General features: G+C 40.8%; 1 protein-coding gene and 1 pseudogene across 1 annotated transcript; one reads left to right on the top strand and one right to left on the bottom strand.

Annotated features, from left to right (window-relative positions):
- Positions 1-342: 342 nt before the first annotated feature.
- On the bottom strand, positions 343-2,069 carry LOC129705505 (ATP synthase mitochondrial F1 complex assembly factor 2-like). The gene is made up of 2 exons (XM_055649092.1): positions 2,044-2,069; positions 343-883 (listed from the first exon to the last, which is right to left on the bottom strand). Exons 1-2 carry the CDS (start codon positions 2,067-2,069, stop codon positions 358-360), a joined length of 552 nt encoding a protein of 183 aa, XP_055505067.1. The 3' UTR covers positions 343-357.
- Positions 2,070-2,244: 175 nt separating this feature from the next.
- On the top strand, positions 2,245-4,210 carry LOC129705504 (insulin-like growth factor-binding protein 7; annotated as a pseudogene).
- The last annotated feature ends 23,766 nt before the right edge of the window (positions 4,211-27,976 follow it).

Genomic DNA, 27,976 nt, shown 5'->3' with positions numbered 1-27,976 from the left:
CTAGTCCCATTTGCCTACATTTTGCCCATATCCATCCCAACCTTTCCTATGCATGTCCTTTTAAACATTACCATTGTACCTGCCGCTATAGTTTCCTCTGACAGCTCCTTCCATACCACCCTCTGTATGAAGATATTGCCTCTCACGTCTCTTTTAAAACCTATCCCCCATTACTTTAAACCTAGACCTTCTAGTTTTAGACTCCTGTACCCTGAAACAAAGTGTATGACCATTCAGCTTATCAATGCCTCTTGTGATGTATATGTAAATGCCAGTGCCCCTTTAATATAAAGGGCTTTGCCTCGTGATCGAGAGCAGGTGACCTTGGAGAAGTGTCCCTTGGTGGGGCAGAATAAATCATAATAGGGGGAGATGTGATGTATATGTAAATGCCTGTGCCCCTTTAATATTTCCCCAAAACTCAATCTGATACTGTTCTTCCAGTCGAGAGAGCAGCACAGCATTTTCTGCACCAAGGTTTCGGTCAAATAAATTTAGTGAAAGAACTATAGATTTAAGCTGATGGATGACATACTCCAGACCAATTAGTGCCCAAGAATTGTATGAGGAAAGATGCTGTTCGAAGGTCTTCTTTGTCTCCTTTGGAATATTTGGTCCCAAGATATTTGTGGAAGAGCCAATCACAACATTGTACCTGTTTTCTATCCATTCGACCACAGGATCCCATTCATTTTTCTGAAGCTCCACTAAGCCAGGTGGCTCCTCCACTCTGTAACACACGGTGTCTGTGTCCAGGAATTTGAGAGCTGATCTAATCAACTGTTCTTTTGTTCTGTGTGTTGGATTATCCAGTGCAGTATTGCACAAATTTGTCCGATGCATGGTAAAGTGCTGTAGTACATCTCCTTGATTTTGTATACCTCTGTAAGGTCACCCATCAGCCTCTTACGCTATGGGGGAAAAAGTCCCAGCCCATCCAATCTCTCATAACTCAAGCCCTAAAGCCAGAGCAACATCATGATGAATCTTTTATGCGCCATTTCTAGTTTAATGGCATCCTTCCTATAGCAAATCACCCAGAAGTGCACACAATACTCCAAATGTATTTTCATGAGCATCATGTACAAATGTAACACGATGCCTTAAATCTTGTTGATACCCTTACCGATGAAGATACGCTTACCAAAAACCTCCTTCATCACCCTGTCTACACGTGTGACACAACTTTCAGGGAACAGTGTACATGCATCCCCAGATTTCTCTGCTCTACAACTCTATATGGCTCTATCATTTACTGTGAAAAGCCTACCATGGTTTGATTTACCAAAATGCATCACTTCATATGTGTCCAAGTTAAATTCTATCTGCCATTACTGCTGGTCCACTGCATCTAATTGATCCAGACCATTGCAAACTTAGATGGCCTTCCTCACAGTCCATATACAACTCATTTAGTGCCACCCACAAATTTACTAACCGCATTAATGACATAATCATCTAAATTATTAAGATAGATGATTAACAACAGTGGACCTGGTGTAGATTCCTGCGACGTATGGGTTACAGGCCTCCAAACAAATAAACACCTCTCACTCATCTTTCATTCATTTGTTCTATATCTCTCTATATTACTGTCTCAATCCCTCGTTTCCCTTTCCCCTGACTCAGTCTGAAGAAGGGTCTCGACCCGGACCATCAATTATTCCTTTTCTCCAGAGATGCTGCCTGACCCGCTGGGTTACTCCTGCTTTTGGTGTCTAAACCAGCATCTGCAGCTCCTTCCAAAACAACTCTCCTGCTGCCTCCTTCCACCAAGCCAGTTTTTAACCCAGCGAGCCAGAGAGTCAAAAAGAAGTTAATGCTTGTAGAAAACAGAAAGTGAATGGGAGAGAGGGGAAGATGTGACAGGAGATGGGATCCCATTGCAGCTGGTGTAAATGGCAAAGGATGATATGCTGGACACAGAAGCTAGTGGGATGAAAGGTGAGGACAAAGGGAACTCTTTCACTTGTCTTTCTTGGACGGGTGGGGGTGATGTGCGTGAAATGGGAGAAATGTGTGTAAAAGGCCAGTCCCACTTACACAACTTTTTCGGTGACTGCTGACATCCGGCATAGGTTGCTGAAAATTTTCAACATGTTGAAAATTCAGCAGCGACCAGAAAGACGTTACAACTCTTTGGGTGACTAGGAGACTACTCACGACCATACAGGTGACCCCCTGGCGACATGTTGCAGGTGTCGCGGGGTGTCACCCTCGACATGTTGCCAGGGGGTCGCCTCTATGGCCGTGAGTAGTCTCCTAGTTATCACATACAATGTATTGTTATCATATTTGACTACTTCTGGCGACGGGGCTGTCACCTTATTTCTTTCATTTTCCTTTTCTAGGTCTGCACAAAACTTGAGAGTCTTTAATTTACAACAGAAGTCTTTAATGCTTTACTCAATACTGGCAGCAAGACGTCAAAAAAGGCTGCACACACACTGTCTACAGACAGGATAAACTATATACAAAGCATCTCCCTTTGTCCTGTGCAGCGCCACCTGCTGCATGGGAGGAGCAATGGGTCCTACCACCAAACAGAGTCCACCAAACATCACAATTTTCTTGTCTGGACACCACTGTGTATGGTTGTGGAAAGAAGGGCAAATTCATTTTGCTTGAACTTTCTCCCCTCATTAGCACCTCATCTCCTGGCATCACATCTGATGGTTTGGCACCTCGTCTCCTGTCTGCATAGAGCTTTTATGCCCCTTTCTTTTCTGCATCATGATCTCTCACTTCTTGGTCACTTTCCATGTCACTAACCCGTGGTATCTTGGTCTGGATTTTCCTTCCAAACCACAATTCTGCCAAACTCTTCCCAGTTGCGTAGAAAGGAACTGATTTACACTGAAGATAGACACAAAATGCTGGAGTAACTCAGCGGGACAGGCAGCATCTCTGGATAGAAAGAATTGGTGATGTTTTGGGTCGAGACCCTTCTTCAGACTGCTGTGGTGTGTGCTGTATGCTGCTACAAATGATAAGAGCATCTCCTTCCAATCTTTTCCTTCTGCTTGGGCAATTCTTATCCTCTTCTCTAGAGATTGGTTCTGACGTTCCACTTCTCTATTAGCTTGCGGCCGCTTTGTGGTGGTACACACTGGCGATCTCCTTGCGGCGACCTTGATTTCCGGTGCGGTCGCCAAGCCCAGGACTAAGAGTGCGTCTGCTCCGGCACCAAATGGCAGGGCCGGAGACACTGTGTCTGCAAGTCGCCCAAACAGGCGTGTGGCAGCAACGGCAAGACCTACAACAAGGATGCGAGCTGAAAGCTGCGGTTCAGCGGGCGGATGAACAGGGAGGCACCCCGCAGACCAGGAGCCACAAAGGAGAATGCGAGAGAGCTACAATTATTGTGACACAACAAGAGATTTGGAGAACGTTAGTGGATCCCAAGTTTACCTCAGATGTGAAGTTGTCGGAGTTTCCATCCCCATACTCACCTGAAACAAGGTTATGAAAACCAAAGATAGACGCAAAAAGCTGGAGCAACAGCGGGACAAGCAGCATCTCTGGAGAAAAGGAATTAGTGATGTTTCGGGTCGTGACCCTTCTTCATCCTTCCTACTCATGAAAAGTAAGACTGGTGCAGGGAAGGTCGTGCTATGGCCTGGTGACTGTGACAACTTGCCATCCAGACTCGGCATGGACCGGAGAAGCAGGAGGTGTTGATATCTCCGCTCACTGAGGGGTATGCAGGAGAATACAAATGCATCAAGCACCAAGGGAGAACCCTGTGGTTGATAAACTAAAAAAGAAAGCATGAGTTACAATGGAGAATTAACAACAGACTTAGCACAAATACCTGCAGGGAATTCTGTGAATAAATGCAGAATTTGGGTGGTGTTTCTTTTCAATATGTTACAAATTAAGTTTTACCAGGATCTTTCTCAATTAGCTTAGCTTAGCCTAGGTTAGAGATACAACATGGAAACAGGCCACACCGACCATACCCGTTCACACTAGTTCTATGTTGTCTGTTTCGTATCATACACAATTGAGACAATATACAGAAGCCAATTAACCTACGATCCTTAGAGAAAAGTAATACTGTAGGTGACGTTTCGGGTCAGAACCCCTCCTCAGACTGGAGCCATCTGAAGAAGTGTTCCGACCTGAAACTTCACCCATTCCCTTTCTCCAGAGAATTCTCCATTCTTGTATCCTGTATTAATACAGTGACTTGTGGTTTATGTTTCTTTTATATTTATTCTACTTGCAATTAATTACTATAAATCAATAAGAGGAATATAGCATTGTGTAATCAAGATGCAAAGACATGAAATAAAGTTTATACATTGCTTAAAAACTAAAAGGATTTCCACATCATCATATTGTAAACTGAACATTCCAACACCATTTAGGATATGGCATTTGTTACATTGATAACACATAATTTTCACGTCAACACATCTCATAGTCCCCGTCTGGTGAAATACGTGTCGTTGAAATGTAACATTTGTTTGCACCACATAATGCTTCTTCAAAGCAGCAACAGCCATCGCACTTCCTGTCTCTGGAAGTGTTTTGAAAGTCTCCCGGGCTGAAACTCCAGCTCTGTACAATAACAATGCTCTCCGCCATGTGAGCTGCGTTGCTCCTTCAATGAACGGTCGAAGGTCGTCAACGCAAACACCAAATTCCTCTGACCATGCCTCCCACCTTGCACTCTTCACACTGGCTTCACCACTCGGGTCGAATGAATTCAAACTTCCAATTCTAGCTGCTTCGTTAAATGCCATATCTGCTTCAAAAGCTGAACTACTAGTTCATCCACGTCGCCATTATCAAACCTTAGCCTGATTACATGTTACAAATGCCTGCACTCTATCGATGACATACATTTTTATGAACAATTTGGTCACAAATCTAAGCTCTTTTAGTCATTAAGGAGCTATCTATTTGGCTGTATCACAGGTAGCATGAGTGAATATATATATTTAGGACTGAATATTGTGCTGGATTAGCAGTGCATCGCTTTGTAGAGTGATTCACTGATGCTGGCAGAAGGTCTTTAATATCTCTCAAATGGAATAACATCACATGCACCTGCAGAATCACTGAATTCAGTTAGTTCTTCTTTCCAATGGGCATAAATGATGAATTATTGTATGTGCCCAATAGTTTTGTACCTATAAATTGAATATAGGTATGCATTGGCCTCATAATTTCCAGACGGTTTCGTAAACCTCTCAGTCTGCTGTTCCTAGACAATGCCATTTCAATGTGCAAGCATAATTTATGCCAAGTTTTGATTTGAATATTATGGACAAAAAATTCCACACCATTTTTGGCATAGTCAGGGCAAGAAACTTTATTTGGTGGGAAAATTAGGTAAAAGCAGTTGAGTGAGTTCTTGGCTCCAAAATAAATTTGGACAAAATTGTCTCATACTACTTTGGCCCTTCCTGTGATTTGTGCATTGAATCTGAATAAGTAATAATTAGCACCAATGGATCGTATTTCCAATACAATACCTATTCAACTCTATTAAGATTATATTTAATAAGGTGATAAAACATTGTGCTGGGAACGTATTTCTGCATTCAGCAAGGAAAGCAAAAGCAACATCTGGAATCAAGGAGGGCTTTGCATATATTGAAGCATTAATATCGGAAAAGTTCGGAGGTTGGGTGAATTATAAATTAAGATTTCTTTTGTTCAGGATAAAGGGAACAAAGATTGACTGAAACGGAAGGGAATGGTGAGTTGGCCGAGCACTTCAAGATCTGGAAACCTTGTTCCTGCAGCTCTGTGTGGGCATGAAAGGACATTCTTCCAATAGGCTAATATGGCCACAGTATTACAATCCTTAACTCCCAATGCCCTTCACTCCCCAACTTCTCATCCACCCGTCATTTTGAAGGATGGTAGATATAGAATTGCTAATGGGGAAATGTGTGAAAGGAGAAACAGCATAGAATGGAGCAAAGGAAAGTCAAGCATCATTTGAGGAGATTAGCAGTCCACTGTACATTAACCTTACTAACATCAAGGATCATGTCAAGGTTTCATGGATGAGCGTTTGAGATTCTAGATTCTAGAAGAGTCGTAACTTGTTCTGGTCGCCGCTGGATTTTCAACATGCAAGCATAGTATATAACATTTTTAAAATCTCAAATTGGAAGTATGGACAAAGGATAGCAGTGTCAGGGGATACGGGGAGAAGGCAGGAACGGGGTATTGATTGTGGATGATCAGCCATGATCGCATTGAATGGCGGTGCTGGCTCGAAGGGCCGAATGGCCTACTCCTGCACCTATTGTCTATTGTCTATTGTCTATTGTCTATTGACAGCACCTTTTCACAGAGCAATGAAATATTTTGTTTTAAATCACCTGCTTTTGTTTCTAAGCAACACAAATATTACACTATAACTCAGCTCCCCAGCTAACAGATGGTGGGTGGATTCATGTTGCCTTTCAATCATTCCACATCCATTTTCTTTTTTTGATTCTCTGTGAAAATCATTTCATTCAGATCCCAAGCTAAGGCCTCCTATGTGTCAAAAGCCCAGACATAAAACAGTGTAGATATTTGACTTTAATGTGGTATCAAATTTATGTAGCTGGAGCCATTTGTTACATGAGAAACATTTTCACTCTTTCTATTCTGAGTGTGCAGAGTAAAAATGAGCATAAAGAAAATGCTTTCTATAATTTGATCCCCTCTGTAACTGGTTTGATTATAATCTAATATTACCAAGACAGACTGTTGACGTGCAAATGCCACATAATATATATTAAAGGCAAGAAATAAATGGCTTCTGCTTGGTGAGTGAAAGATCTTAAAATCGTGAGCAATACTTTTGGTGTTCTGCTCACCCAAATAATTGTCAACCCCGAAACAAAGGTATTGTTCAGAAATGCCCTTATAACCAAATGCTCATTCACTTTGAACTTGCCTGGTTTATGCTCATTAAATATTGGCATTTTATCTCAGTGTTTTACACTTAAACTGTATATCCCACCCATCTCTAAAATCGCTGTACAATATTTCCAGCTTAGAGACTTATTCTCAAATAATGGAAATCTGTGGTAGAACTCAATGGAAGAATCCATCAGATACAGATGTCTTCAAAAGCTTTATTCCTGTCTTTGGAATGCTCTGGACATCACCACATGACCCCTGGAGATATTAAACTAGGCTCTTTCTAATTAGCTTCACCATGACATGTCTGACTGGCTGTGGGAAGGCTGAAGAGATTTTGTTGCATCTGTTTAGAGAGTTTAGAGTTTAGAGAGATACAGCATGGAAACAGGCCCTTTGGCACATGGAGCCTGTGCCAACCATGATCACCTGTACACTAACACTATCCTACACACTAGGGGCAATTTACAGTTACCAGAAGCCAATTAACTTACAAACCTGTACATCTTTGGGAGTATCGGAAGCAACCGGAGCATCTGGAGAAAACCCATGTGATCACAGGGAGAATTTATAAACTTTGTACAAACAGCACCCGTCGTCAGGATCAAACCCGGGTCTCCGGCGCTGTAAGGCAGCAACTCTACTGCTGTACCATTGTGTAAAATTGATGGTTGTGCCTTTGAACTAGAGCTGGCTACATAAGAAATGAAGTCCGAAGAGATTCCAGGTTGACCATTCAATAATATAATGCTAATCTTCTCCCAATAAATCTTTGAGTCTCTTATTATCCAAAAATTAATTGAGCTGCTTTGAATGTACCCAGTGACTGAGCCTCCACAACCCTTCCAGGTGAAGAAATTCCTTCTCATCTAAATTATGAACGCTGATCCCTTATTTTGAGATTACGAGCTCTGGTTGTAGATGCACTAACTAAGGGAAACATTATCCATGTATCTAGATTGTTGCACATAATAAAAATGTTGTATGCTTCAATTAGGTCATTTTCCATTCTCCTGAACTTGAGGGGGGGAGGGGGGGCGGTGGGGGAGGTGAATGGTGGAAGGCATTTTTCCATGTTGTATCTCTAAACTAAAAACACAACGGTCCAGGTGCAGTCTCGCCAGGGCCCTGAATAAATTCAGTTAAAAATCTCCATCCTTGTACTCAAATCTGTTGCAAAATATCTCAGCACAATGCTTAGCCAAGTGTTATGTCGTTTTTTCATTAACCAGTTTCTGCAGTTCCTTGTGTCACCACAACCTGGTTTCTCTGTATACCAACATCTTTTCATCTTCCATCCTTAATAAACTATCCTGGGTTCATATTTGTTCTATAAAGTGAAACGCTGCACATTTTTGAACATAATGTATCTGCCATTTAGTTTAGTTTAGTTTAGTTTAGTTTAGTTTAGTTTAGTTTTGTTTAGTTTTGTTTTGTTTAGTATTATCATGTGTAATGAAAAGCTTTTTTTGTTGCATGCAAACCAGTCAGCAGAAAGACTATACATGATTACAATCAAGCTGTCCACAGTGTACAGATACAGGATAAAGGGAATAATGATTAGTGTAAGATGAGGTCCAGTAACGTCTGACTAAAGATAATTCAAGTGCCTCCAATGAGGTAGATAGTAGGTTAGGACTGCTCTCCAATTGGTAATAGGATGGTTTGGTTGTCTGATAACAGCTGGGTGCCTGTTCATTCAGCCTCTGTATATCCCACTGAAACTTGTCTACAGCCTCCTCAAAGCGTACTTCGCTCTGCAACTTTATGTTGTTAATGGACTTGGGTAAATTACACTTGGTTTCCTCATGGTATAGATTGTGAACTGCTGGAAACACAACACCAATCTCTGAGATGCCCCACCAGTTTGAGACTCCTTCGACCTAAGAATGATAGGGCATCCTTATTTATCCTGCTTACAACCTCCAAAAACACTGATGAATTTGTCAAACCCGATGTTCCATTCATAAATCCAAGTTAACTTTGCCCAATACATTTTTTATTTACTATGCACTTTATTATCACAAACTAAATTAAACATTTGATCATTTTTCCCTCACACTACCCTCCATTCTCTTCACAATGTTGGAAATGAACTAATATAAAGAAGAAAATGTAAAATAAAGAAGAAAGCGACTTGCTTATTAAGTTAAAATTAAGAAATGTAATCTGTCTGAGAAAAGCTTCACTACTTTACCAAGTGATATGAGTCCAACAAATATGAAATACCAATTAGCATTAAAAAAATCACAAAGTGCTGGTGTAACTTGGTGGGTCAGGCAGCATTATTAGGGCTGAAAGTTTAGCTGAGCAATACATTCCCCACTATTCAGAAAAAAAGAAGTAACAGTGCTAAAACTGAGCAACTGATATTTTTAAGTTATTTTATTGCTGTGGAAGGAAAATAATAAAAATAAGTCACTGCTTTGGATTGTCTTTTCATTTTAGATGTAAAAAGATTCTGATTGGTATTTGACTTCAGTAGCATCAAAATAGTAAAATAAAAATTTCTAGCACAAAATGTTAAGTGATGTCCAACCATTTACTGCCTTATTCCAGGGCCCATTAAATGTGGATTACATATTTTTCCAAAAGTGCAGCCTTATAAGTCCATGCAGGGATGTTTAAATAGTTTCTGCTCTAAGATCTATTTTGGTGTTCAAATAACATTTTTAACTTAAAAAAAAAAAAAAAATTGAACCAAACAGATGCAATGAATTAACTTTTATTTTAGTAAATATTCCATGGAAATACTAAAGATAAATAAAAGTCTCTTTAATCCGTAAAGCCGGCTAACTTCGATGTCAAGTATGGGCACAGCGGCAGAGTTGCTGACTTACAGCGAATGCAGCACCGGAGACCCGGGTTCGATCCCGACTACGGGTGCTGTCTGTACAGAGTTTGTACATTCTCCCTGTGACCTGCGTGGGTTTTCTCCGAGCTCTTCGGTTTCCTCCCACACTCCAAAGACGTACAGGTTTATAGGCTAATTGGCTTGGTAAATGTAAACATTGTCCCTAATGTGTGTAGAAAGTGTTAATGTGCGGGCATTGCTGGTCGGTGCGGACCTGATGGGCCAAAGGGCCTGTTTACGCGCTGTGTCTTTAAACTAAACTAAAGTAAAAGTTGGTGCTGGTTTTATTAAAGGATATACCTGATAGATTCTTGATACAATGATACAATTAATTTGTTGTCATTTGTTACAATGATACAATTTATTTGTTGTCATTTGTTGTCTTGGTTATTAAGAACAGCATTCATTTGTACTTGACATTGTATGAGTATGAACAAACCCGCCCAACACTCAAGAACTCTTCCTCTTCCTAAGAAGTGTCACCCTTCCACATCACCGCCTCCCCCAACAACACATCCTCCCCTCCCACCTCCAACCCCTACTGTCCAACCCAACCTCCCACAAGCTACTGCGTACCAGGACTGGATGTAGTGGCTCGGTTTCCCTGGTGTGAAACAGCAAGCATTCCAGTGACATTTAGTTTTGTTTTATTAGTTGATTTTCTCAGAGGTGGCACAAGGAGGTATTCCACCACTGAAACCATCCCCAAGACCTACCCTCTGCTTTGCCATCTGTAAAACCTTTGAGGCACTTTTAATATCTATTAGATTTAAATATTCAGAACCTTAAAAAAATATTAACATTGGCGTGAAAAGTTTAAACCATTGGGAATTATTCATTTGAATAAAAATTTAAAAATAGTTAACTCACCCCTTCCCCCCTCCCCTTCTATTTACATTTCTTCCTCTAGCTTCACAATTCGCAACTCGTCAATTATTTTGTCTCACACCTTCTGTCTTTTCATCACTGGCCTTTGTCTGCCATCTGCCTATCGACCCCCCCCTCCCACCCCCCCACTCACTTGTATCGGTTTATCAGTCTGAAGAAGGGTTCTGACCCGAAACATCATCTATCCTTGTTCTGCAGAGACGTTGTCTGACCCGCTGAGTTACCCGAGCACTTTGTGTCTATTTTTGTAAACCTGCATCTGCAGTTCCTTAATTCCACCTAAAACACTAGGAAAAAAATAGGTTATTTCCAGCTTCCACTGTTGTACAGACTAATTGAATGTAGATTAAACAGTGACTGTAAATGTGACTTCATGTTTCATACTGTTTTTGTATGTATGCTGCACAAAGCCCAGCGTTTTGTATACGAAAGGGTACTTTGATGTGAAGAGCATTACTGGAAACTTGTTTGACAATTGAGATTTTAGGAAGTTAATGATGTTTGGTGCAGATATTCACACTGTGGGATCATTTGATGAAGATTTGAGGGGGATGTCACAAAGGTCCCAATATTAAAAGAAATCAAACTCAGTTCCTGCAGGTAAGAAAGCAAAACCAAATTGACACGTTGATGATGTGCCAGTAATAATTCCACTTTTTCTATGTATCACTAAGCAGGAATTTCGACCAGGTCAGATCTTGACAACTTCTCCACGTTCCACCATTTATGTGGAGTAAGATCACCATTTTAAATCTGTGCCAAATATGTAGCAGTGTTTACATTAATCTAGCCAGAATGTTTGCTACTTGTACTGTGCTGTATTCTTATCATTTCAAAGTTGGTTTTGCATGAAAACTTTTTAATCATTCCAGTAATTTGAATAACAGAACATAGAACATAGAACAGTACAGCATAGGAACATGCTCTTTGGCTCAAAATGTCCGTGCCAAACATGATGCCAAGTTAGTCATTTCATCTGCCTGCACATGATCCGTTCCTTGAATATACATGTGCCTATCAAAAAGTCGTAAATGCGCCTATCATATTGGCCTCCACTGGCATTCCTGGCAGTGGGAGACAGGCACCCACCCAAAGAGTATGCCGCGGTCTCCAGTAGGAAAGTGGCACTCCAAGCCACGGAGTGTGTTCGACCGTCCCGACATCTCGATGAGAGGGAATGTACATCCCGCCGTCCGTAACGGCGATTACGGATGCTTTATGGCCCCAACCACGAATGAACAAAGGAGGAGGACTGACTAAACCTTGTTGCCTTCCACCACAGTGAAGAATGCTGTGGTGGATGTTTGTATTGGATTTTATTGTGTATTGTGTGTTCTTTTTTTCAACTGTATCGCTGCATGGCAAATTAATTTCACTGTACCTTGGTTGGTGCATGTGATGAATAAATTTGACTTTTGACTTTAACTTTGACTTCGTACATCTCCTCTAAACTTTATCCCTTGCATGTTAAAGCTTTGCCCACCAGTCTTTGACATTTCCACTCTGGGAAAAATATTCGGGCAGTCTACCTCATATATATTTTGAGGAGATTTCCCCTTATTCTCCAGTGTTCCAGAGAAAACAATCCAAATCTGTTGAACCTCTCATAGCTAATATCCTTCCATCTAGGCAGCATTTCTAATCCTCTTCTGCCCCTTCTCCAAAGCCCACCCATCTTTCCTGTAATGGGGCCACCAGAACTACAGACAACACGTGGTCTAACCAGAGACGTATAAAACTGCAATATGGCATCCTGACTCATACTCAAAGTAGCAAGTCAGGCTAAATAAATGCACAATATCAGATACTTTGATTTGAGTCATTGAATTAAATGTTTGACCATGTTTGAGGCCGACTGCTCTAAGATATATTCATAATGGCCTTCTCTTATTTTCTTTGTTTCTGAAGCATTAACACATTTTGATGCTATTTAATTTATGCAAATTGCATTCTATTATATTCTATTTTATTTTAATGAGAGCAAATCAAATCTTGGAATATAATCACAGTATTTTGACAGAACAGGAGGAGTAATTTCAATCGACTGAGTCATTGCCAGCACTCTGCGAGACAATGCAAGCACTTGCTCTTGCTCTGTGGCCCTTGACTTTTGTTTCTTTCAAATTCCCTTTTAAAAGAAGCCTTCACCCTCTTGCCAGGCATTCCAGATGTAATTAATCTAAAGTCCAAACTGTTCCTGGAAAGAAGCTCACTAACCCTCTTCTATACGTCAACGATGCAATTTCTATTTTTCTATGTCGACTGCTGGCAAATTTGGTTTAGTTCCGAGATTACAGTGCGGAAACCGGCCCATTGGCCCACAGGTTCCACGCCGACCAGCGAACCCCGTACACTAGCACTATCCTACACACTAGTGACAATTTACAATTTTGATCACAGCAAATTAACCTACAAAACCTGTATGTTTTTGGAGTGTGGGAGGAAACCGGAGCACCCGTGGAAAACCCACGCAGTCATGGGGAGAAAATGTTTTCTCTGTTCAGACAGCACCCGTAGTCAAGATCAAACCCTGGTCTTTAGCGCTATAAAGCAGCAACTCTACCGCTGTGCCACTGTGCCCCCCCCCCCTCCCTTAATTTCTCAATAAAGATTTGGAAAACTGTGTCAGATGAGTTCTTGAACTAGTTTGGAAAATAGCAGGGAGTTGAATATCACAATTCCTGATCTCAATCAATGAGGATATGTATCCGACAATTATGCTGCACCCTCATAAGTTCAGCACTGATATACTCCTTGCAATCATATCCTGTGGTCAGTTACCCTGCCAGCTGGTCAGGCATGAGAGTCACATCATCCAGGCAATTGTGCAACGTTCATTGATGTGCATCCTTTCCTCTTGGATCAAGTCCACACATATTCACAACATCGCCAACAGCATCTGTCTGAGGGACAGGTAGAGTCATCAGCATCGACACAGTAATTTTGGCCCAACTCGTCCATGCTGACCAAGGTGTTCATTTGATAAACACAGAATGCTGGAGTAACTCAGTGGGTCAGGCAGCATCTCTGGAGAAAAGGAATAGGAGTCTGAAGGAGGGTCTCGACCCAAAACATTATTCCTTTTCTTCAGAGAAGCTGCCTGACCCGCTGAGTTACTCCAGCATTTTGTGTCTATCCTCAGGTAAACTAGCCTCTGCAGTTCCTTCCTACACGAGATGTCCATTTGCCTGTGTTTGTCCCATTTCTCTCCAAACCTTGAGCTGTATTCCATGGGCTGTAATTCCTTCCCCATTTGGAGAAGGAGTGCCTGACACGCTGAGTTTCTCCAACATTTTGTGTCGATCTTTGTTGACGTGATTTTGCTTAAAAAAGAAGTAATTAATATTTGATGAGATGCTTCATCCGTGCTTGCCATTTTAATGCAACTTCCTATGTCTGAAGAGGGTGGGAGAAGGTTAGTATATAAAGACAAATATCTGGAGACAAAGATTGTTTGTGGTTGGCTAATCCACAACATTTTGGGAAAGGGATTGGCTTCTGTAAAAGCTTTGAGGTGGCTTCTTAGTTTGGAAATTTAAAAAATTGCAGTGTTAATATATGGATGTACGCTGTCATTGTTTAATTTAGCCAAAGGACGAGGATGTGGATTGCTAGCCTAGCATATATTATGAATTCCTAATTATAACTTGAATTATTTATTTGACAAGGTCATTTCATATAGCAGTTAAATACAAACACTTTGGTGTATGTCTGGAAAGTATATCGGTAAGGATAACTGATTTTACTCCCTGATTATAGAAACATAGAAACATAGAAATTAGGTGCAGGAGGAGACCATTCGGCCCTTCGAGCCAGCACCGCCATTAATTGTGATCATGGCTGATCGTCCCCTATCAATAACCCGTGCCTGCCTTCTCCCCATATCCCTTGACTCCACTAACCCCTAGAGCTATATCTAACTCTCTCTTAAATCTATCCAGTGACAGCCTCCACTGCCCTCTGTGGCAGGGAATTCCATAAATTCACAACTCTCTGGGTGAAAAAGTTTTTTCTCACCTCAGTCTTAAATGACCTTCCCTTTATTCTAAGACTGTGGCCCCTGGTTCTGGACTCGCCCAATATTGGGAACATTTTTCCTGAATCCAGCTTGTCCAGTCCTTTTATAATTTTATATGTTTCTATAAGATTCCCCCTCATCCTTCTAAACTCCAGTGAATACAAGCCTAGTCTTTTCAATCTTTCCTCATATGACAGTCCCGCCATCATAAAGATCAATAGACAATAGACAATAGGCAATAGGTGCAGGAGTAGGCCTTTCGGCCTTTCGAGCCAGCACCGCCATTCAATGTGATCAACAAACATTCCAATTTATAAATCAGGAGCGGCATGGTGGTGTAGCGGATGAGCTACTGCCTTACAGCGCCAGAGACCCGGGTTCGATCCTGATGGGTGATGTCTGTACAGAGTTTGAACATTCTCCCCGTGACCTGCGTGGGTTTTCTCCAAGATCTTCAGTTTCCTCCCACACTCTAAAGACATAGAGATTTGTAGGTTAAATGGCTTGGTATAAATGTATAATGTAAAATTGTCCCTGTGCATTGTAGGGTAGTCTTAATGTGCGAGGATGGCTGGTCGGTGCAGACTCGGTGGGCCGAAGGGCATGTTTCCGCACTGTATCTATAAACTAAAGAAAAACTAAAAAAAGGAGCAGGAGTAGATCCCTTTACCCCTTAAGGTTTTCCTGCCATTTAATAAGCTTGTGGCTGATCTGATATAACTTCATAATGTAAGGATATTTGTGAACCAGACACTTTCTTGCAATAATGCAGTGGTTTTGTGGTCATCATTTCTGATCGCAGATTTTAATTCCTGATTCATTTGAGTTACTCGTGTTACAATTCCCCATCAATCATGGTGAGATTTCAGCTTGTGGCTCAGGATCGTGTCCAGATTAAGTTAACTACCATGTTCCCATGCCAGGCCTACAATGGAATTTCAGTGCATCAATTTTGGTTTACAGTCCAACTATTCACTGTTGTTGACGTGTTAAGTAGTCATAGGAACACAATCTAAATATTTTCACCTTCAGAATAATCAGTACCAGAAGGTGATCAGAATTTCTAATGTAATGAAGTGAGTGAATCATTAATCATTTCTATTATCCGCATTTGGTCATTGAAAACAATGCCAGGAAATGTATCCTCTATAGGAGGCACCAAGTGGGTTACATAGTGGTATAAGTGTACATGAAAGTAGGCTATTCAATATTTCATCCCTCCTTACAAAGTCAAAAAGACCTCCTTTATCATTGAGTGACAATGTTGATAGCATAGATTTCTCCTGGCGTCACAGCAATGAGTATTTAGATATATTGCAATGATTCTCAGTCATAGAGTCTCATGACTGAGAATCATTCCAGTCATAGCATGGAAGCTGGTGCTTCGCCCCAACTTGCCCACGAACAAGCCCCGCCTACACTAGTCTCACCTTCCTGGGTTTGGCCTTCATCCTTGTAAACCTATCCTATCCATGTTGTATAATGAATTTACCCAGAGAACATTCTGCACACCAGAAAGCTCATCCACTCCATCACTCAATCAGTAAACTATAGTCGTCTGTAGAAGATACAAGATAGATACAAGATACAATTTATTTGTCATTTGGACCCCTTGAGGTCCAAACGAAATGACGTTTCTGCAGCCATACATTGCAAACAAATAGACCCAAGACTCAACATAATTTACATAAACATCCATCACATTGCTGTGATGGAAGGCCACAAAAACTTTATCTCTCCACTGCACCCCCCCCCCCCCCCCCCCCCCGATGTCAGAGTCAAAGTCAAAGCCCCCGGCTGGCGATGGCGATTGTCCTGCGGCCATTAAAGCCACGCCGGGTGATGCAAGGTCGCACATGATGTTTTTGATGTCTTGATGTTAGAGCCCCCAGCGTAGATAATGGTCGACATGATATAATTGACCTAATCATCCTCTAAAATCTTAGTACAGATTGATGTGTCGTACTGGTGGTAACTTGGACATGAACATGTAAAGTGCATCAAAAAGTAGTTCAGAATCTTTATTTGCTAAATGACACACACATTGTTGTGGGAATTCAACAGAAGTGAATTCCTCTAAAGGGAAGAGAAGAGGTTTATTGCATAATAGAACTGTGAAACCAATTTGTACAGACTGTTCGCTTTTGTCCATACAAACGTTACCAGAACAGTTACCTCACTTCTATCTCACTGCCAAGTTATTAACCAGATACAGATTGCAAAATCACACACAATAGCAGGAAGTGTTACTTCATGTCTGTCCTAGTTTAAAACCTGTTGAAATAATGTTGATTTAAAAACAAAATAAAGAGCCTAGAAATTATATTTCACACCTTTTCTGGTGTACTAAACCATCATTGCATCTTTACCTCATGGAAAAGATTGTGAAATTGGCCAGAACAGATATTCAAATCCATGTTAGATTGATTTACAATGAGAAATAATAGCAAAAATGGGACAGGCAGTCTTCCAATGGGCCAAACTCAAGCCACCAAAGGGAAAGCCTGGCAGGAGATGGCTCCAGCTGTTTCTTCCAGTTGTAAGAATCACCTTGATGCAGAAATAGTTAGAATGGCCCCACAAGATACATCATTCTGAACTGCAACTTCTGGGATCTGTTGGGTAGAGCTATTTCAGCACTTTCTCCGATGTGTTAATTCACCATGAAGAGTAATTTGAGAGGTCATCTGTTGTGTGACCTTGGCTTCCTTGGCTAATTATAGTTTAGTTTATTGCCACATGTACTGAGGTACAGTGAAAATCCTTTGTTGCCTGCCAACCAGTCAGCGGAAAGACTATACATGATTACCATCGATCCATACACTGTGTATAGATACATGATAACTGACTCACCCCTGAAAGGGATGTAAAACGTACAGCTGCGCCAACTGTAATTGTGTATTTATCGGTACGGGGATAAGACCTGAATAAATATGTTCTGATGAAAGAGCATCAGCTAAATTGTTACCTCTGTTTCTCTTGCCATAGATACTGTCTGACGCGCTGTGAAGATCCAATAGTTTTTATCTTTGAGGAAAAATTAACAGTGGATTAATGAGAGAGGGAGAGAGAGAGAGAGAGAGAGAGAGAGAGAGAGAGAGAGAGAGAGAGAGAGGATGCCCTTCTCTGGTTCTCTGAGAGGTAGATAGTGAGAGAGAAAACATATGACATGTAAAAATAAATTAACTATAAGACTAGCAGAGGATGTGCACTGGTATGAATGCTGTCCATTAGGTAGAAACAAAGAACTGCAGATGCTGGTTAATCCACAAAAAGACACAAAGGACTTGAGTACCTCAGCTAGTCAGGCAGCATCTCTGGGGAACATGGATAGGTGACATTTCAGGTCAAGACCTTTCATCAGACAGACATTACCTTTCATTATATTGGCCAATGTTACAAGATCCTTGAATCTGGACCCAGAAGCTGTTCTTTGAATGGTGGAAGTTCCAGATACTGAATTGATATTTCCTTCCAGCTCTAAAATGATTTGTGCATCAGCTGTACCAATGATTAAAATGTACGCCAATAGAAATTCTAAAACTCTCTCGGACACAACTATTTTGGAACCAGATCGTATTTATATCAGCCTGCAGTAGATACAAAGCTGTAGTGGGATGATTAGCACCAGTTACATTTCCATTGACACAAGGTGTCTCTACGTGGATTGTACGTTTTCCCTATGACCACGTGGGTTTTCTCCGGGTTTTCCGGTTTCCTCCCGTATCCCAAAGACATGCAGATTAGTAGGATAATTGCTTTCTGTAAATTGTCCCTAGTGTGTAGGATAGAATGAGTGAATGGGTGAGTTGCTGATTGGCATAGACTCGGTGGGTCGAAGGACCTGTTTCCATGCTGTATCTCTACAAAAAATGTCAGACTTATCAACCACACCAAGTCCAAGGAGAAAAGAAGAGTGTAGCTTCGCATCAAATGTAAACAGAATTCCAAAGAAAACTTTCCCACCTCCCAATGGCAGGTCAGCAGCATCTCTGGAGATAATGGATAAGTAGCGTTTCAGCTCGGGACCCATCTGAAGAAGCCTCCTGACCCAAAATATCACCCAATCATGTTTTCTGGAGATGCTGCCTGACCCACTTACTCCAGCAGTTCATTTAATTAAAAAAAAATTCAAGTATTCAGTTTTTTCTAATTCATCTGAAAAAATTGTGTTTTTTTTTTGAAAGACTTGTCTTGCATTGGATATTCCTGCAAAAAAAAAAATCAAATGGTATATTTAAATGCATTGAAGATCTTGTTTTTCAGTGTTTTGCATATAACAATATCACAATTTACAAATTCACATCTACCCACACAGTAGGTGTTCCTTACATGCACGAACTAGACTACTTGTGAGAATAGCAGTTCCACAGCAATTTTATTTATGGATAAGTTAAAAATTATTGGACACAGCAAAATACTGGTCTAGTCACCACATGTAAGTACCTTGTGAATGTTACATTCCACGCTGAAAGTTTTGGATTTGATTCTCGTTTACTGCTGCCATAACAAAAATTCAGACATTCCTTTTAGGGTGTTTTGTTTTAGTTCATTTGTGTGATATAAGTGTATTTGGCAAAGCCAGTATTATTTACCTACCTCTAGTTGCCCTTTGGAAGGTGGGAGTGAGCGCCCACCTTAAACAGCTTCAGCCAGCTGTATTTTACAAATCCTACCAATGCCATGCAGGGGTAAAGACTTCCTGGACTTGTCCCAGTGATGATGAAGGACCAACAAAATATCCCCAAGTGTGTAACATCTAGGGCAAAGTAGTGGTGGTCAGATTCCCTTGTTGTAGAGTTTCCAGGTAGAGTAAGTTGCGGGTGTAGAGGACCGAATGCTATCAAACTAAACCAATCTACTTAAATAGCTAAATAGGAGTTTGAAGAAGGATTTTATGACTATACCTCATTCATCCGACTTCTGTGCTTCTCCCCATTTGCAGCTCCTATAATATTCCTCCTCTTCCCTCCCAAATCTTTCTCCCTTCACTAGCGCTCTTTACACTTTGATACTTCACTTTTGTTTCCTTCTTGACTACGAGCTGCTTTTAATCTCATTGTACATGTATAGTGACAATAAATGGCATATCTATATCTTCCCTCTCCTTTTAAAAGTGTATACAATGGAAACCTGCTTGGCACTGCTGCTGCTTCGAGTGCTGATCTATTATTTGAGCTTTATGTTTATAGTAAAATATTTTAACAATAAAACTAGAATATAAAATAGATCAAATTATGAAAACGTATCAGCTTAATAGTTGACCATTTTGCCAAATACGGTCCATGTAGACTCGATGAATGAGAGGGCATCATATCCTTGGTGTTATAATTAATAAGAGCATAGCGTGCAATGGCAATTTTAGAGGGTTCTTTGCTCTTTCATTCCCAGCATTGCATCTTGAGTACAACGTTCTGATGTAAATGTAAAATCTACCATCCTAATAGAAGTTTGACAACTACAGTGATGTTGAGTCAAAGGCTCAAGTTTTGTCATCTTCTGATTTGATATGATAGTCTAGAACTTGAGCTAGAGTTTGTGGTTGTATTATGGAGTTGGATGCTGGGATCAAAACCTGTGTCTGAAGTCATATGCCTTAAGCACACCTAATACGGCTGGTAGAGTCACTATGTCACAGCACCAGAGACCTGGATTTGATTATGACCTCAGATGCTGTCTATGTGGAGTTTACACATTCTCCCTGTGACCACTTGGGTTTCCTCCTGGTCCACCAGTTTCTTCCCATATCCCAAGAACATGTGTTTTTGTAGGTTAATTGGCCTCTGTAAATTAGTGGTTGTCGGTCGACGTGGACTTGGTGGGCCAAAGGCACTTTCCATGATATATCTTTAAACTAAACCAAATAGGTTGAATTTTGCTCCCATTATCACCCAATCAAGGAGATCAGATCATGTTGCTAACATGATCATTGACTGCAGTTAAAGAGAAAGGGAGAAATTTAGAGGGGAAAGTGCAATCCCCACAGGAGGCACTCTGATCGGGGACACTTAATGATGGAAAGAAGGTCATCAACTGGGAAGCTCATCTGTACAGTAGATAACGATGGTAGAACAATTAATATGATCACCATCACAGTTATTTTCTTCATCTACTTGCTTTGGTTAGCATAAATTTGAATCATCATTTACGTTCTAGATCTATGTCCGGTTGATTTGTATGGACTCTCGTTCACCAGTGTCCATGAGGGAGTGTTAGAAGATGGAAATGGCTAGAAACGTCGAGCAGTAATCAGTTTTAATCCTAAACCCTATTAAAAAAAATAATATCTGAATGAAGCAAGAAATTTGCATGTGTTTTAGAAGTGCAAATACTGAATTAGAAGCCAGATTGAGGCCGCTGCACTTTTTTAATGGTTAAAGGTCCACCGACATTCCCACCTGGGTTGATTCAAAGCCAATGGTATCAATGATGGTCACAAGACCAAAAAACATCAGCAATGGGTTTCTGCTACTGATTCCCCTAGTAAAATCAAATCTTATCATCCAATATGCCATCTGTGCTGATAAAGTCAGTCTCACCAAACATAGGGTGATATATTGCATCTGCAAATTAAAAAAAATATAACCCACAAATTTAGTAATGATGAAGAGATTGTCAGTAATGTTTAGTTATGCAACTTCTGTCGATATTGCAATTTTGTTTGCTTTTGTTCGATGACAATATTGCAGATTAAGCTTGTGGTTAAACAAGAAACTTTGAACTACTTCTTTATCTAATGGAATTAGGAACGTGAAGCCAATAGGCATAAACTTTGTCAGTTCTGGCTGCGTCGGATGGCTACAACTATTCAAAGATCGAGATCTAAAGTTAATGGAGAAACACTGGAAAAGCCAGTGTAGAAAAAAAAAAGATAAATGTGTACTGAACCAACCTCAGTCTGTTTCTTCACTTCTGTGCACAAAATTGGCAAGTGAACAGTTTCCAAGGCTATGAATTGGGATCAAAATGAATTCCTACATTTAAGCACCAGTAATATTGGAATGTCTCCCAGAGCAGTTTGAAAGCACAATTGACAAGCATTTGACAGGATCTATAGTTTTAAATTGTGTGGTCTATCATGGGTTAGACTTTCCATAAGATTGATCCAAGATAACGTCCGTAAGAACTGTAACTTTAAGGAAATTAATTATGTGCATTGGAGACAAACATTTTATATGTCAAATTATGAATCAAAACAAAAAAGTAATTCATTTATGGTGACATTCTGAACATATCATATTTTCTCTTAACAATTGTTAATGGATAAAAAAACAAGATGTCCTTGTGAATCTGTGGAATTCTCTGCCACAGAAGGCGGTGGAGGCTAATTCACTGGATGTTTTCAAGAGGCAGTTAGATTTGGCACTTAGAGCTAAAGGAATCAAGGGATATTGGGGGAAAAGGCAGGAACGGGGTACTGATTTTTGATGATCAGCCATGATCATATTGAATGGTGGTGCTGGCTCGAAGGTCCGAATGGCCTACTCCTGCACCTATTTTACTATGTTTCTATGTTCTATATTAAGATAAATTACAGATGTCAAATAATTGCTGTGTTCAATTATTATGCCTCAGAAAAAGCAATTTGTATTGAAAGTGTTATTTAATATGTATATCATTTCACAATGTTCGTGCACAATGAACTAATGTTCCTGCCACAGAATTCAAATGATAATTTTCACACAACTGAATTTCGGATAAAGGTAGCACAGAATATTTGCAGAACGTTCTGTAATACTTACAAGCAGATCATTCAAAGTTACATTCAAGGATGGGCAGTCAGAGAACCTGAAGAATGAATTAATTGTTTCAATGAGGAGGCCAGAGAAACTGTGTAGGAAGGAAATGCAGATGCTGATTTACACCGAAAATAGACACAAAATGCTGGAGTAACTCAGTGGGACAAGCAAGCATCTCAGGTGAAAAGGTTGACAGTCGAAACCCTTCCTCAGACTGAGAGTCATGGGAGAGGGAAACTAGACGTATGAGATGGTTCAGAACAAACTGGAGTCGGCACCGATGATCAAAGAGAGGTGGAGCCCACAATGGTCCTTTTGCTGGCTGTCCCCGTGAATCTTTTTTGAAGCTTTTCAAGCCTGACAATATGTTTCCGATAACATGGTGCCCAGAACTGAACATAATATTCGAAATGCAGTCTCTTCAACGTCTTATACAAATGCAACATGACCTCCCAATTTATATACTGTATACTCTGACTGATGAAGGGCAATGTGCCAAAAGCAATATTTATTGGATTGTTATCTCTGGAACGATGGAGTTGCAGGAGAGAACTGATAGAACTATATAACATTATGAGAGGAATAGATAGGGTAGACAGTCAGAACCTGATTCCCTGAAGTGGAAATATCAAAGACTAGTGCTGTTAAGGTGAGAGGAGCAAAGTTTAAAGGAGTTCTGCAGGGCAAGTTCATTTTTAAACATTGGGTGGTAGGTACCTAAATCATGACGCCAGGGATGTTGGTGGAGGCAGATAATGGAGCTGCGTATATGAGGTTTTTAGACAGATGCATGAATGATGCAGGGAAAGGAGGGACATGGATCATGCGTAGGCAGATGAGATAGTTTATCTTGATATCATTTTCAGCATAGACATTCTGGGCCAAAGCGTCAGTTTCAGTACTTACCTATGTTTGATCTTACATGTTCTATGACAGCAGAGATTACATTGATGTTTTCAATGCATAGTGGGAGCTTGGAGTGATGAAATTGTGATCGTGGAGGTGGAATTGCAAAGTCACAAGAATAGGCGGGAAGGTTGTGATATTCATGTGATATTACATTCACATTCAAATGGGTATAAACTTTAGAGATACAGCATGGAAACAGACCCTTTGGCCCACTGCATACGTGCCGAGCAGTGATTACTCTGCACACCAGCACTATCCTACACTCTCGGGACAATTTACAATTTTACCAAAGCCAATTAACTTACTAACCTGTACATCTTTGGAGTGTGGGAGGAAACTGGAGCACCTGGAAAAAAACCCACGTGGTCACAGGGAGAACGTACAAACTTCATACAGATAGGTCAGGATCGAACCTGGGTCTCTGGGGCTGTAAGGCAGCGACTCTACTGCTGTGCCGCTGGGCCACTCCAAATTCTTATATACTTTTAAGCACTTGGCTTTTTGATTATCAGCTGTAATTCTCCCTTTGAGAAACACCCGTTACACTGCATTTAGACCTGGAAATAAATCCTGGGGTATTTTGAATGGAGAAGTTTTGAATCTGTGAAGATGTGAATGGATGTTTTTTTCACATGGGGTCTTTGCATGTTTAAAGGTTTTTTATTTATCTCACATTCAATATGAACTTCCAATACAAATAATGTATGTGGTTCCCAGTTACCATGTTGTAGGTTCAGGATGCCGGTAAAAGTTACAGTTTCTCAACCATTACTCTTGTTAAGAAGCAAGCCAATTTTCCAAGACATTGCATTTGTATGAACATCTTGGCTAAGTTTAGTTAGATCGTAGCCTGTAAGTCCTCAAGACACTTCTATTTTTTCAAACTTGCCTGTGGACAAGGTAGTGTTTTCTGTCAGATTCAGACAGGAGTCAAGGAAACCAACAAGGGAATGATTCTTTAGAGTTAAAATCTTTATGGGCTTTGCTTTGTATGCTTGCTACTTCAAAGCCACTTGCATGGAATGAGGCCACTTCAAGGCCAAAGTGGCTGTTGTTAAGTAACCAAACGTGGCATAATTTTATACACAAAATTCTATAAACACGCTTAGGAGAAATCTGCATCAACAGAAACAAAAATTGTGCCACCTTAGCGACAGTTTGGCTGAACCGAGAGATAAAATGCAGTAGTAAAGGATATCAATACCAGGAGGTAAAGCTGCATGCTGTTCATGCACGGCTCAATCTTCAGTGAAATGTTTTGTTGAAAGATTTAATAATAAAACGTGAAGACAGACCAGCTGGCAATGAACTGTGTTGAACACATGAAAATGTTTAATGGTTGCTGCAAGCCGTAAAAACACAAAATGTTCAATTATTATTTCATGTGACCACCATGAGAAAGAAAACTGAATTCATCAAAATGCACAAGACTGAATAGTTGAGGCCGCTGTGGTCTTGGTCAAAAGGGAGCGAGCATATATCTTTCATTGTGTATCTAGGACAGCTCTTATTGTGTATCTAGGTACTGCACCATTCGTCTTACTGCCTTACACTTCCCACTCTTTCACACTGTAGTCCTAGACTTGCATTTCCAATGCATAGCCCAGAGTCCACGTTTGATAGTCCATCCATCCCCTATGTCCAAATATGGTCCAATTACACCTTAAGCCTTAAAGCAGGCACATGGCCCAATTGCACACCTAATCTCTCACCACTTTACATATGATGCAATTGACTTTATGGTTTGTATGCCTCCTTAGGTGGATACAAAGGTTCCTATAATATGAGAAAAAAAAGGTGGTTCTCAAGGGTCAAATTCCATTCTAAACAGCCCTTTTTAAAAATATAATGCCATATTTGTGGAATATCTTTATTTGAGAGATTCCTTCATAACAGTGACTGTTTTAGAGGTAACGTATTGCTCACGCAGTTGCTTGATAGATAATGAAGCTGTAAAGATGTTATTGAAAAGACAATTCCCTTTTGAATCAAAATGACTTTGACTCTAAATGTTATCAATCCATGTTCTCCAGAGATGCTCCCTGACCCTTTGAGCCTCCAGCACTGTGTCTTTTTTTGTAAACCAGCTTCATACCAATGTATGATGAGCGTTTGTCGGCACTGGGCCTGCACTCGCTGGAGTTTAGACAAATGATGGGGGACCACATTGAAACACACAGAATAGTGAAAGGCTTGGGTAGATGTGGAGAAGATGTTTCCACTAGAGTTTAGAACTAGATGTTATAGTTCAGAAACTGCCTCAGAATTAAAGGCTGTTCTTTTAGGAAGGAGATGAGGAGAAAATTCTTTAGTCAGAGGGTGGTGAATCTGTGGAATTCTTTGCCACTGAAGGCTGTGGAGGTTAAGACAGTGGATATTTTTAAGGAAGAGATAGATAGATTCTTGAGTAATAGGTGTCAGAGGTTATGCGGAGAAGGCAGGAGAATGGGGTTGGAAGAGATAGATCAGCAATGGCGAAATAGAATTGATGGACTTAATGGCCTATTTTTTACTCTTATTCCTCATGACCTTATGACCTTCTGCAGCTCCAATGTGCTTCCAAGATAACAAGATTCTACTGTTCACTACAGTAAAATTCCTTTCATTGTCTCTCACAATACAAATGATTAGTAACCCATATTGCTAGATTCACGATACAATCCATGCATGGCAGTGGGAATTTTAATTTATTAATAAAATGTACATGGCATCAAAATAATGGTGGCATCAGAAATGATGAGCACAAAACTACAGGTCTGCTATAAAAATCCCATCTGGTTAATGTCCGTTTGGCTATCTTCTCTCTGACCTAGAAAGACACCCGGTAGCAACAGAAAAGCAATCTCACACACTGTGGGAGTATTTTCCATGCAAAAGAAAGCAAGGAGAAAGCAGAGAACTCTTGGCCACTTTGCCTAACATCTGTCATTTCGAATAAAAACACGGTTATACTTTATGAAGTAGTAACAGGAGCCTTAGAAAATCATATTAGAATTAATCAGTCAATATGTTTCTATGAAAAGGAAATTGTTCTTTTTAAATATGTATTTATCAGGATGGATAAAGGGAAATATATTGTAGATATATTGAATTGTGTTGATCTCTGGAGAAAAGGAATAGGTTATGTTTCAGGTCAAGATCCTTCTTAAGACTTATTGAATTTGTGTTTCTAAAAGGTGGACATAAATGGTCATTCCACAAGTTAAGGGCTCATATTATTGAAGGAAATATATTATCATGGATAATCCACATTATCCCTGGGCTGATGCCTTCCAATGCACCCAGGTTCTCTCATCCTTCTTTTTCCAACTCCCCCCCCCCCCCCCCCCCCCCCCCCCCACCCCCCCCACCCCCCCCCATCCCATCCTCCACCTCTCCACCTGCCTATGACTTACACGCTTAACCTCCAGAGTGTCCTTTCCACTACGACAACAGGTTCCATCTGCCCACAATCTTGGTCGTATTTGGTTCCACTTTTCACCATCTTTACATCCGATTCCAGCATCTGTAGCCTCTGGTATCTCCACTTAGGACTTTGCCACCTCTGTCACTACCCCCACCGTCCTCTCCCCACGTTTGGCTGCATCTGCCCTTTTTTTATCCTCTCTCATTTCTTATATTTATCTATCACCCACCAGGAGCTGCCTCTCAACTCCCCTTTGTTCTACCAGCTCATCATTCCCTTGCATGGATCCACCCACCACCAAGCAGCCTCTGCCTCTTTCCTCATTCTCACCTATTTATTACAGGCTATCACCCCTCTACATTGTCTGTCCTTAAGCAGGATTTCAACTGAAACTTCAACCTTCCCTCTACCTCCTCAGATGTAGCCTGAGTCCTGATGTCCTGAGTTCCCCCAGCAGAGGAAATAAGAAACTGCAGATGCTGGTATACAAAAGATTGCTGGAGTAGGTGGCTCAGGCAGCATCTCAGGAGAATAAGGATAGGAGATGCTTTGGTTCGGGGCACTTCTTCAGAAGGGAGGGGACAGATTAGAAAGCTGGGAGAGAGGATAGGCATGACAAGGCATGGCAGGTAATAGGTGAACATAGCAAATGGAGGGGGGTGGGGAGGAGGGTGATGGGCAGATTGTTGGATCAAAGGCCAGGGATCAAATCAGGTGTGACACAGGAGGGGAAAAATAGGTGCAAACCCAGGTTGGACATGGAGGGTTGAAAGAAAAGGGGTGGCATCGAGAAGAAAGAGGAGGGAGAGGGAGGGTTTGTTAGAGATAATCTAAAATTGGAGAATTCAATGTTCTTATTGTGCAGGAACGGACTGCAGATGCTGGTTTACACCGAAAATAGACACAAAATGCTGGAGTAACTCAGCGGGACTGGCTGCGTCTCTGGAGAGAAGGAATGTGTGCTGTTTTGGGTCAAGACCCTTCTTCATACTGAGAGTTGGGGGAGAGGGAGACACAGAGATAAGTAAGTGTAAGGTGTGAAAACAAGACAAAGGGGATTAGATCATGGATAATGTAGAATAGATCATTGTTAGCTGGGAGAAGGTGACAATGAAGCATACAGAGATAAGATTTAATCAAGAGGCTAGTCAGACTGGTCTGAGAACTAGGAATGAGGAGGGATGGAGAGAGAGAGAGAAAGCAGGACCCTTTGATGCCTCATTTTCACACCTTACTCTTCCTTATCCCTGTATCTCCCAGGGGGCATAGGTTTAAGGTGAGAG

The sequence above is a fragment of the Leucoraja erinacea genome, chromosome 17 (genome assembly GCF_028641065.1).
Source record: "Leucoraja erinacea ecotype New England chromosome 17, Leri_hhj_1, whole genome shotgun sequence".
Taxonomy (NCBI): Eukaryota; Metazoa; Chordata; class Chondrichthyes; order Rajiformes; family Rajidae; genus Leucoraja; species Leucoraja erinaceus.
Note: the sequence above shows the minus strand (reverse complement) of the source record. Positions and strands in the feature narration are given on the sequence as shown.

Bases quoted from the DNA above. Each gene is read 5' to 3' on its own strand.
- LOC129705505 (XM_055649092.1), bottom strand. From the start codon at position 2,069: ATGTCAGCAGTCACCGAAAAAGTTGT. The intron at 884-2,043 runs GTAAGTGGGACT...GTGACCTTACAG, and splicing joins GCAGTCACCGAAAAAGTTGT to AGGTATACAAAATCAAGGAG.